General features: G+C 35.1%; 2 protein-coding genes across 2 annotated transcripts; both read left to right on the top strand.

The window, feature by feature from the left end:
- The first annotated feature begins 555 nt into the window (after positions 1 to 555).
- On the top strand, positions 556 to 2,003 carry LOC109797729 (wall-associated receptor kinase galacturonan-binding protein). Its single transcript, XM_020357851.3, has 3 exons — positions 556 to 1,488; positions 1,583 to 1,636; positions 1,723 to 2,003. Exons 1-3 carry the CDS (start codon positions 675 to 677, stop codon positions 1,779 to 1,781), a joined length of 927 nt encoding a protein of 308 aa, XP_020213440.2. The 5' UTR covers positions 556 to 674; the 3' UTR covers positions 1,782 to 2,003.
- A 5,048-nt stretch (positions 2,004 to 7,051) lies between these two features.
- Positions 7,052 to 11,672, top strand: LOC109796307 (cysteine-rich receptor-like protein kinase 1). Its single transcript, XM_020355993.3, has 6 exons — positions 7,052 to 8,176; positions 8,322 to 8,435; positions 9,213 to 9,563; positions 9,967 to 10,201; positions 10,505 to 10,649; positions 10,740 to 11,672. Exons 1-6 carry the CDS (start codon positions 7,429 to 7,431, stop codon positions 11,094 to 11,096), a joined length of 1,950 nt encoding a protein of 649 aa, XP_020211582.2. The 5' UTR covers positions 7,052 to 7,428; the 3' UTR covers positions 11,097 to 11,672.
- Positions 11,673 to 12,146: the final 474 nt, after the last annotated feature.

Below are 12,146 nucleotides of genomic sequence, written 5' to 3'. Positions count from 1 at the left end.
TTTATGAGTTTTCTTTCTTAAGTTTATCTTTTTATAAAATATTTAATTAGGTACTTGTTTGGTTTATTAGTAATATATGTTTTTTTGTTACAATTTATTAGTAATACATGACTCTTGTATAATTTTCAGGCTTATTTTAATTGCTATATTTATTCCAATAATTTCACATAATAAAATCTTATTTAACGAAATTATTTACTTAATAATATCACGAGTAATTGCAAACTTAACCAAAGGTGGTATTTTTATATTTTATTTTATATGTTTTTAATGTAATTAAGTTTTACTCATTCACACTATTTTTCCTTTACGTCACATGCATTGTCCATGTCATATACTACGCAGTGGTATCATATATTTTGGTGACATGTTGAGTTTGTTGTATAAGTAAGCTTAATATATTGGATTCTAAAGCAAGGTCCAAAAGCAGAGCAAAGGAAAGCAGAATTTGAAAAACTAAGAAAATGAGGGTTAAAATAAAATAAATAATAAAGAAGAATAATTCTTAATAAAGCGCAGGAAAACCCTCCCACAATTCACCTAGATTCCCAGGAACAGCACATGTCCATAAAGCTAAAGCTGCCCCATCATGAACCAAGCAAGGCATCATTGCATGCATAGTCATAGTCATAGTCATACTCTCACTCACCAGTCATCAGTGCTCCTTGGCAACCATGCCTCCACTGCTGTATCTCATCCTCTCAGCATACTTAATCCCTATAAGCCAGTGCCACCCGAACACGTGTCGGTCCTACTGCGGCAACATAACCATAGACTACCCATTCGCGGTCCAATACGGGTGCGGGCACCCTGGCTTCCGCGACCTCCTCTACTGCATAAACGACGTCCTCATGTTCCACATAAGCTCAGGCTCCTACAGGGTCCTCGAGATAGACTACGCCTACCAGGCCCTCACGCTCCACGAGCCCCACATGTCCACGTGCCACAACCTCGTCCTCGGATCCCGAGGCAACGGCTTCGCGCTCGAGCCCTGGCGCGCCCCCTACATGAACCCCGCCGCCGACAACGTCTTCATGCTCATCGCCTGCTCCCCCCGCTCCCCCCTCTTCCAGGGCTTCCCCGGGAAGCACCTCCCCTGCCGCAACGTCTCCGGCATGGGCTGCCAGGACTACTATTCCTGCCCCGCCTGGGAGATGATGGGCCACAAGCCACTGGGCTCCCCCTCCTTTTTCGGCTCCGGCCCGCCCGAGTGCTGCGCTCTTCCCTACGAGGCCATTAGGGGGATTAATCTCACCAAGCTCCAGTGCGAAGGCTATAGCAGCGCTTATAGTGTCGCTCCGCTCAGGGTCCATGGGCCTGGGGACTGGTCCTATGGGATCCGCGTCCGCTATTCCGTGCAAGGGAATGATGAGTTCTGTGGAGCCTGTGAGGCCACGGGTGGCTCCTGTGGCTTTGCTTCTGATGGTATCAGACAGCTCTGTATGTGCGGGGACTTCAATTCCACCTCCAATTGTGATTCTGATTCAGGTTCCTCCTTTTACCATCTTTTGCTTCCTCCTTTTATCATGTTCATGTTGTCATGTTGATATTCTGCAACTCACTCTTTCTCTAAATTTGGCAGTTGCCATATCCTCAGGAGCAAGGCCTGTGTGTACCAGAGTAAAACTATTAGCAGGTACTCCTATAAAGACTCTCTCTCTCCAAAAAATATATATTTATCTACCGTGTTTTTTATGTGGAACGTACTTGTCTTATTTACAGGACTATTGGCGTATGTGGTAGCGTCGATGACAACATACCTGATTTCAAAAGTATGGTAATTATATATTTGAGAATTGAGACTATCATCATTCATCACGAACTGGCTTGTACTCCTTCCATATTGGAAATGCCATTTTTTTCTGAAGAACGTGCTCATCATAGAGTTAATGAGAGTGAGAGTGACTTTTGGTTTGTACTCCCTATTTCCCCCTTGAAAGACTTGCTCAATCATATTGTACGTTTCACAATTAGCCAGTTATATACCCATATTGTTTACTTTATTCACATGAGTTGTCTTCGATCGATTCCTCCTCGTATTCCTTGATTAAATTGTAGATATATAGGGACTATAGTTACACCCGAGATACTAGACGAGTACAGTTTCTCAAAGCTTTATTACCGTCGCGTCTAATTAAATACAAAATCTCAAAAGTTTACTAACAAAAAAATTCCAATTTATAATCCATTGTTCTTTATTTTTCTTCACAATACGCAGATCGATTATGAAAAAAGTCTCATAGTATTTATGCTAGATAATTCCTCCCTGCTTCTCCATCTCTGCAATTATCATTTCTCATCGTGACAATGCAAGCTTTCTTAAACTTTGGTGAAGGAAGCACTTTCATTTCTTTTTCTGGTGAAGTCATTCAACGAGAGTAAATTCTATCACAAATCCATCAAGCCTGTTACCGTCGCTCATTCATCCAAGCAAGAACCTTGGCGTTGATTGGATCAAATTACCATTCTTCGTGCTGAGCTGTGAAACGTGCGCTTCTCAACACTCTCACACAAGTTATACTATTGATATATATTGTACACTTGCTGTAAATTTCATCAATGAGCTCATTTCATTATCCAAATAAGGAAGTTACTTGGACACTTTTTGTTTTCAACAAAACTCTGTTTAGACCTACGAAGCATCCGATTCCTACACAGATACCTAGCATGATATGCACTCGGACACTCAGACATAATTGATGTCTAAAAGTTAGGACACAATATGTATGTATAAATTTTACAATTTTTATAATAACTCTTAGAAAATCAATTATATTTTTTAAAAGACATCAAGTAATTCTTATAAAAATAAGCTTCATAATAAATAAAAAAAATGTTATGAGCATTATAATACTTATAAATAAATTATTTATTTTTTATTTTTTTAATAATAAAGGTGTTAGATAAGTATTTAGTTAAGAGTAAAGTTGATTCACTTTCTTAGTTCGTGTCTGAGTTTAAGTTAGACAAGTGTTAAAGTTGTGTCAAAGGTATTTGAACAAAAAAATAAATAAATATGACATAATATAAATGAGTTGAGCGTATGTCATGACATGTCTCACAAGTATTGTGACAAAAACGTACGAGAATCATTGACACGACATTATGTAGATGTGTTAATACTTTTTAGGTTTAGACCGAAGTAAAATTGATTTTAGTTAAAATTGATATTGTTGAGAGATTTTAAGTTGGGATTCCCAAATTAAATTGAAAAATATGTAATTGATTTTAATTTTATTTTTTATTTTTTATTTTGGATTATCAATGGAAAGGTTAAAAATGATTTGACAAACAAAAGATGATAATTATTTGGAGGTATTTGCACATATAACTTAACATTGGTTAAATATTGTCCACTTTGAGTTTATATTTTTAGTTATGATTTTGCTTTTGATCATCAATCAAAAGATCTATCAACTAATGAAGTATGTGAATACTTTATAAACTTTTTATTTCTCTTCTTATTAGTCTTTAAGATCTATTGAACATTAGCCCGATTTTCTTCCAACTCAATCTTTAACTTGTCTATATCGTTAGGATTGACATCAGTCTTACATAATTCGACCCTTAGGTATTGAGTGATCACCTAGGATTGGGCTTGTAGATCGCAAAAGGTTGCTAATGCCACCTTGAGACTGGTCTTTTTCAAGGCCTCATGGTTGGTGACAGAGAGCGCAGATACATCCATGATGGACATAAGGTCAAAATCCTTATCAAAAAATGTGTCAGTGTTGATAATAGAAGTACCTTCATTGGCTCTCAATTTTTTGTGAGGTTGAGAATCCTCCGATCTTTTATCCTTGTGCTTCTCTCGACAACCGGGATGAGGAGGAGGAGTGGTAGTAATAGAGGGCAACTTCTACTGAACCCCTTGGATTTGTGGGAGTTTCTAGGAAGGAGTGGCTTGTTGGTTCTTGTTAAACTGAGTTTCCAAGTTGGAAGGGTCCCTAACTTCTCGAGAACCTTGATTAGCAATTGGGACCCTAACACTCTTCTAGTCAAAGTTCATTTTTTGAGCCATGAATGTTGAAACAAGAAAAGTTAAGTTAGTGCATAAGAACATCAAATACATTCTAATAATTGAGCACATACATATCCGAGCACCTAATACTAACACTCAAGTTTTCCTTTAGCATTTGCCATAACGGAGATCTTTAAGATCTCCTTTGTTTTCAAAGGCAATGGAAGAAGTTTAATCATTTTTAAATCATTTTGCTCTTGAGAGCTCATACTTTCTAGAACCCAAGTCTCAGGTTTTAATGGTTCCTTGATCCAATAGGATAGAAACTTAGGAGTCAAGTTTTCATTATCTCCAAGCATTGGATCCATAAAGACATGGACACCTTTTATTATCGATAAAATTTTAAAGAATCCATCTTTAAAATTTTTAAAGAGGTGGTGTAAGGCTCGAATAACACTTCATGGGCATGACTAATTAAAGATAGCCACCCTGATAAAGTGTCTGGCCTAGTCTTATGAAAATGAAGAAAGATTGATATAGTGGGCTCTATATCTAATGAGTTACAGATGAATCAAAATATCTATAGGAGTGCCTAATTGTTAGGATGAAGTTGTGTAGGAGTAATGTTGAGAGCCAATAACACTTCGGCAGTCGAAAGATCAAAGGGTAGTAGGACATTTAAGGGTTTGAAAAAACATTCGTACGTAAAAAAAAAAACAAGCCTCATCGTTGTCAGCTTCCTGGCACACTCAATCTTCGACTAATGGCCTTTGGACTTCCAAAAAAATCTCCTGTGCCGAACTCCACAATATTGGTAAGATGGAGAAAATGGAACAGCAATGATTCATCTGTAAATTTAGAAGGATACTCAAACTTCTTGTCCAAAACCCACTATGAGTATTCATTTGTCACTATGACTAACCCACACCTTAAGTTGGGAACTAGCATGAGATCTGAATTCTTTGTTGGGGAAGCTACCTCATTGGGATTGACTTCTTAGTCCTTGACTCTATTATTTTCAACCTTAAGAGGTACCTCGACGGTTGGTGGATGAGGTTTTATCATAACAAAAGTTATTAAAGCATTAGGTGTCCCGATAGAGGTAGAAGAAATGGAGTTTTCGAGAAAGGATGTTGAAGAAAAGGATGGGAATGAACTAGAAACAATGTTAATCTCCATGTTGCCAAATAAGGGAGACTTTATGCTATTGCTAGAACTCATAAAGAAGGAGTAAAATAATACGTACATGATATTGGTACTCGATTTTCAAAGATTGAATGAAGGAAAGGCTAGTACTCGATATATTCGAAAGTCAATGGTTGCAAGTAAATATTTGAGAGGGCAAAGAAACCCTATTTATTGATGAGATAAGTCCTAAGAAACAAAACATCACATCTCGTAGGTCTGTTGAATCATTTTAAGATTAACAGTGAGATGAGGTGTAACCCTTCACATTTGAAGTGCGTTTCACACCTACTCATAGCCTCTAGAATCTTCCTAAGATTTTTGACATATTATCATTACATTTGATGTGACTTTTAAGACACTAGAGTACTTGAGAGGCGATAATTGTGAAAGTAATCAAATTTTAAGCGAAAACATTTGAAATTTTCACAATTCAAAACTCCTCTCCCATACATTAAAAACTTGTGGGACTTGTGTATCGAAGAGGTCTTAGGGATGATACATTGTCCACCTCGACTGCGAAAGGACTTGGAATATTTGATATATATTTGACTACTAGCATTAGAACTACCAAAATGTGTAATTGAGGATAATTGGTTGTACTCGTCACACTCATCACAATGAGTAACATCCAGTCGTTACAAATCAATAAAAGCTTTTGAACATACCTAACAACTAGATCCTTAATGGTAATATTCTTTTACCTATAAATATATATACAATAGACATTCATAAGGTACATATGTACAATACACCTAATCACTTTGATTATTTGCTAACTTTGACACTAAAATTTCTTTTACAAGTACAAATCACCTGACACTTGGAAGTGGATGATCAAAGACTTCCATTCAAAGAGGACTAAAGACTTCCATTTGAAGACATGCAATCATTTCCTTGTTAGAACAACTATAAATATATGAATATTAAATTTTATTAAAAATACTAATAATTATGAATTTTATTAAAACATTAATATTTATTAAAATACTAAAAATTTAATTAAAATATTAATATTTATATAAACTATAAACTAAATATATTCTTTTAAAGACTCAAGAATTCAATATTGTCATTCATAAGTTTCACGTGTTAGCAAAAACTTCTATAAGTTATAATAAAAACTGTATGACTATTAACTAGTTTTTTTAAAAAAAATATATTTTTTTAACCAAAAAGTCATGTTATGAAAATCTATTGAATGAAAATATAAGTTGTGTTACACACCGATTACGTAACTTATTCTACGTTTAATTCTTATAAAAAAAATCATCATTACTTATTTGAATGCATAAAAAAAGTCTCACATTACTTATTTGAATCAAAGTTAATAATAATTTATAAACATTCTTATATATGTATCTTAAAAACAAAATCAAACACTTGCCGTAGCTAAAATAGATAATGAACTAATTTTTTATTTTTCTAAAAAAAACACTTGATGTATTTGTGTAAACTGTTTATTAAAAAAATTGATTTTTAAGAAATAATTTCTATCTAACAATCTTTAAATACATTTTTAAAAGTATTTTTTATAATTACTTTTTTTAAAAAATTTAAACAAACTAATTATCTAGTAAAATTAAAGAATATTATAATAATATCCATTTTAAATTCAGTTCCTGTTTCCTTATTGCAAAAGCTTGAGTCATGATATAATTGAGTAATTCATACATGGCAAAGATTTAATAATTGTTACGTATTTTAAGAATAATTATTTTATTGTGTAAAAAGCAATGAATAATTATTTTATTGGTTAGGGTTTGATCTAATTACAATACATGTATATTATATTCAACATTGGATCTACTAACATATTATCATATTCAAATGTCCTGATATTATGGTAAAAAAAGATGCATTTTTATTTGGTTGAATCGAACATATATAGAAAAAGATTTTATCCATGAAAAGTTGAAAAGGATAACTAATTCAACTACGTAATTGGTTTGGCATCGACAAGTCTCCGAGGGGGAGTTCCCTGAAGATGTCGAACCAATACGTTGGTTGGAATTAGGAAGATAAGTTTGTTTCTGGTGACAGCAAGAAACAACGAATTGCGTAGCCAAACCACGCCATGCAAGCCAGTTCATTTTTCCCATCTCCGCTCTCTCTTATATCATCTAAAATAAAAGGATCATGCATTTGAGAAAATTAATCAACAGAACCATCTACGCGATGAAGACATGTCGGATTCTCTTTTTTTAGAAGAGAGAAATCATTGATTAGGAGGAAAAGGAAACGAGACAAATAGTTACTTGTTAGCAATTCAGAGAAAAAAAATGCTGCAATTTTTCAACATGCGTGAGCTATTATTCCTAACATTCCTGGTATCGTCGTGGTTATTAATCCCACGTGCGGATTCATCAAGGGTACACCAAACCGGTCTCACGTGCGGCTCATCGCAGACCCCCGAATCAAGCGCGTCCAAGTTCATGGCCATAATGGACACGGTGTCGTTTCGGGTGTATGACCAAGGCTGGGCAGCGCAGGCGCTGCTGGGCTCTGGGCCTCCCATGTACGCGTTGGGCCAATGCAGGCGCGACCTGAAGCCCGCGGATTGCCGCACCTGTTTCGCCGAAGCCCGACAAGTTCTATCGCACTGCGTGCCCAAGACAGGTGGCAGAATCTACCTCGACGGTTGCTTCCTCCGCTACGACAACTACTCCTTCTTTCGCGAGAGCGTCGACCCCGCTCTCGACATCAGCATTTGCCAGGCGCCGGTTCTCGGAAAAGACGGTCAGGCAAAGGTGGCGGAGGTGGTTGCCAACGTCACCAAGGCCGCGGTGGAGCGTGGATTCGCGGTGGGCGGGGGCGACGGGGTTTTCGCCTTGGCGCAGTGCTGGGCGACCCTGAATAAACCCACGTGCGAGATATGCTTGAACGAAGCCCAGAAGAAAATGCAGGAATGTGTGCCTGCTGCTGAGGGTAAGAGTCTCTTCACTGGTTGTTTTTTGAGGTATTCCAGGCGCAAATTCTACAACGACGTCGTTCCAGCACCACAAATCCAGGATTCTAAAAATCCTAAAGGTAACACATTAATTTATTTTTATTTTTTTTAATTAGTTAGTAATTTTCATGTGTATGTATATGACATTAATTGGCGTGTAGCTAGCACATTGGAATTGTTTTATTTCTACATTTGAAGTTACTTGTAACCTTGCAATGTTTTCAGAAAAGCCTGGTACATGGATGATCGTTGCATGTGTATTATCAGCGGTTGTAGTGATTTTACTCATCCTCATTGCTGCATGTCTATGCTGTAAAAGACTGGCAACTCAGAGAAGAGGTAATGCTAACTCATCTGAAGCCATAGATGGTAGACCGTACTGGCGGTCCTGTGCACGATCACAGTGGACAACCGCATAGGGCCTTATTTCACAGGCACACCAATTCTTTTTTAACTTATATAAATATAAAAATAAAATTTACATAATTAAATTATATAAAAAATATTATTATAAAAAGTTAATTAATTAATAATAATCAACAATTGATGTTTGATGTTTCTATTTCTTAATAAAAAATTATTCATAATTTTAAGAAAATAATTAGGTGATATTAAATATAAAGAAAAAAATGTGACATATAATATAATATATTATTTTTTATTTTATCTTATCTTATATTTCCTTTATTGTGGATAAATAAAGATTGTCTGAATTTTTTTTTCATATATATATACACATAATTTATTGATTCTTTATTTATTCGCTTGATTGTAATCTTTTATGCTTTGTTAAAATTTTAAAATTAAATTAAAAATTTCTATTTGTTAGTTACTATAGATTTATTGGCGACTTTCCACTATTATTAATTTTTTTTTTTCCATTACAAGATAAATTAAATAAAAATGATATTAAATGAAATATATTTAGTTCATGATCCTAAAAAATACTTTTATATCCTAATAATCTAAAAATAAAAAAATGCAAAGACAATAGACTTAGTTAGGGGGCACCCTTAAAAAACTAAGGCTGGCCATGCTATGCTAGACTGCTGGTACTTTTTTTTGTTATGTAGTAGTATTTTCTCTGCTCTAACGTGCTAATCTTACTCTGTATAGTAAGCGACAGTTGTGGTGCGTCACCTGGCTTTGCCTTCTTTGCTGGCTCCAGTTTTAGTTACGATTTGCTTGAGAAGGCCACAAATAATTTTGATCCCGCAAACAAATTAGGGCAGGGTGGAGCTGGTTCCGTGTTCAAAGGAACCCTCAACTCAGGGAGGACCGTTGCTGTTAAACAACTGTTTTTTGATGCAAGGCAATGGACAGATGAGTTATGCAATGAGGTCACTTTAATTAATGGAATTCAGCACAAGAATGTGGTGAAACTTCTTGGGGGCTGCATTGAAGGTCCTGAAAGCCTATTGGTTTATGAATTTGTGCCCAATGGAAGTCTTGATCAAGTTCTTTTCGGTGAGTAGTCTAGTTTGAATATATGATGACATCATAGTACGTGCAAGAAATATGCAGTTTCGATTCTCTATTGAACAATACTGGTTTACTAGCCAGAGACATTTTTCTAGATGTATTTTACTGTCTTGTGTATTCTTAGTCAAAAAATCAAGATTTTTATTGGTGTCTTGATTAGTAACTGGCACAATTTGATCACTTATTTTGGATTTGAGCCTATAGTTATCATCTGATTCATGAAATTCAGCTTAACTTTTAAGGGGGAAAGAACGGATATACAAGTTATCTTATTCTCCTTTCTATTTTTTATTTTATTTATTTATTTATTTATTTATTATTATTATTATTTTTTATCTGTGTCCCTTCTGCTTTTCAAAATTGAGAAAAGATCCATTGTAATTTGCAGATAAGAACTCGGAAAATGTTCTGAGCTGGGAACAACGGTTTCAAATCATATGTGGGATAGCTGAGGGCTTAGCATACCTTCATGGCGACTCTGGATCAAAGATTATTCACAGAGACATAAAGTCCAGCAACATACTATTTGATGAGAATCTTAATCCAAAAATAGCTGATTTTGGTCTTGCTCGTTGTCTCACTGAAAACAAATCTCATCTTAGCACAGGAAATGCGGGGACACTGTGAGTAGAAATTTTCTGTCATTTCAATTTACTTTTTATTTATAAACTTTTGAGGATTCCGAACTGAGTTACATACCCCTAATTCTAGTTGATATCCAGGCCATGCATTATTTAAAACTGCAAATCCTTTTTTAAAACTTTTTACAAAGGAACTAAAAACGTTTCCTTGGAATCTCAAGTCACAACCTCTTAAATATTTTCTAATAAAATTGATAACAAAGTTCAATTTCAATAAATAAATAAAAAAATCACTTGTGATACATAATTGATCTGGTCCATATTAAAATCAATTGCTTATGGCAGGGAATATATGGCTCCCGAGTTTGTTCTCAAAGGTCAATTGACAGAGAAGGCAGATATCTATGCTTTTGGTGTGATAGTTGTTGAAATTGTCTGTGGTAAGAAGAACAGTGATTTCATACCGGGGTCAACTTCAGTACTCCACTGTGTAAGATTTACAGTCTCTCATACCTTAACTTATTAGTATTGGTAAATTTCATTAGCAGTTAGTAACCTGTTCTTTTTATCTCTTTTTCAGGTCTGGAAGAATTACAAGGCTAAAACTATCACAGCATCCATTGATCCCACTTTGCATGGAAAATTTACGGTAGATGAGGCATCAAATGCACTCCAAGTTGGCCTGCTTTGTACACAATCTTCTGTTACTCTTAGACCATCCATGTCTGAGATAGTTCAGATGCTAACCAAGAAAGACTACGCTATTCCCTCCCCAAAGCAACAACCATTCCTCAATTTCAGTGGGCTAAGTGTAAATGACCGCACTATAAATTCCACAACGAGCAATCTATCCTCAAACGGGCGTGTAAGTGCAAGGTCCTCCTTCCACAGCACCACCAGTTCCCTACACCAAAGTGATGATTTAGCAGTACTATAGAATTCCCTTTCTTCTTCTTGTAGGTTCAACACCACGGGGAGCCCTGATTCAAAATACCAAATAAATATTGGGGCACCCCAGCCTAGGTAGATGAACTTGAAATCTTTGGATGATTCAGAGGGTGAGCTAAACGAGGCATAATAGAAAATTGAGGAAAGTCATTACTCTCCTAATGAGCTTAATTTTTAATTTTGAGGGTATAAAGTTCTTATATGCAAGGCTGGAAGTTAAGCAAAGGAGGACATGTATGGGTTTTGCTCAACATAAGATGCAAGGATGAAAGTGATAATTATGGTCATGAAGCCACTTATGACTTATTATAGTACATTGTTTTGTACGTGAAGCAGCACTGAAGGGGTAACAAAGAGAAACTCAGGTTGGCTTAGCACTTGCAACTTGTTGATGTATTAAAGTTGTTATGACTTGTGAAACTGATATTCTCTTATTGATACTTCTCCAATATGGTCAATGGCATTCGCCATGAGTTTGAATTAACATATGTCGTGTTTGATTCGTAACATTTCATTCATTTGTAGTCATCTACATGTAATGAACTATTAAACTTTATGTTATTAATGACCAATCTCTCTTCTTCCTAAACTTTATGTTATTAAAAAATATTTTTCCTTATTTGTTGGGATTAATGAATTATTCATGTATCTGAGCATGTAATTCGATCTCAACTTTTTTTTCTTCTTCCTTTTGAATCTCGAAAAAAATGGATCGAATCCATTGTCGAGTATGAGCTTCTTCATTTTTTTAATGAAAGTTTAAACTTTAAAGCAAAATAAAATAGACAAACTAAAAAATTATCCAATTTTAAAAAGTAGAAATAGATATGTGCGTGCTAATAATAGTTATGTACGAAGGTACCGGTAATTTTAAAAAAAAATTTACTCTCCTTATAGGAGAAGAAAACGATCTTTACCAGAAAAAAAAAAGTAAGAAAGAAAAACATAATGAGTATGATTGATACGGTTGATGTATAAGTTATAAATGAGAGATGAAAAGATTAAAATAATAACTAACTGATTCAATAAAAAAATTTAA

Source organism: Cajanus cajan, chromosome 5 (assembly GCF_000230855.2).
Source record: "Cajanus cajan strain Asha chromosome 5, NIPB_CcT2T_4, whole genome shotgun sequence".
NCBI classification, from domain to species: Eukaryota; Viridiplantae; Streptophyta; class Magnoliopsida; order Fabales; family Fabaceae; genus Cajanus; species Cajanus cajan.
This window is presented reverse-complemented; position numbering and strand designations above follow the sequence as displayed.

Coding starts and splice junctions, on each gene's coding strand:
- LOC109797729 (XM_020357851.3), top strand. CDS start 675: ATGCCTCCACTGCTGTATCTCATCCTCTCAGCATACTTAATCCCTATA. Junction 1,489..1,582: donor CAATTGTGATTCTGATTCAG/GTTCCTCCTTTT, acceptor TAAATTTGGCAG/TTGCCATATCCTCAGGAGCA. Junction 1,637..1,722: donor CAGAGTAAAACTATTAGCAG/GTACTCCTATAA, acceptor TCTTATTTACAG/GACTATTGGCGTATGTGGTA.
- LOC109796307 (XM_020355993.3), top strand. CDS start 7,429: ATGCTGCAATTTTTCAACATGCGTGAGCTATTATTCCTAACATTCCTG. Junction 9,564..9,966: donor TCTTGATCAAGTTCTTTTCG/GTGAGTAGTCTA, acceptor TGTAATTTGCAG/ATAAGAACTCGGAAAATGTT. Junction 10,650..10,739: donor CAACTTCAGTACTCCACTGT/GTAAGATTTACA, acceptor TCTCTTTTTCAG/GTCTGGAAGAATTACAAGGC.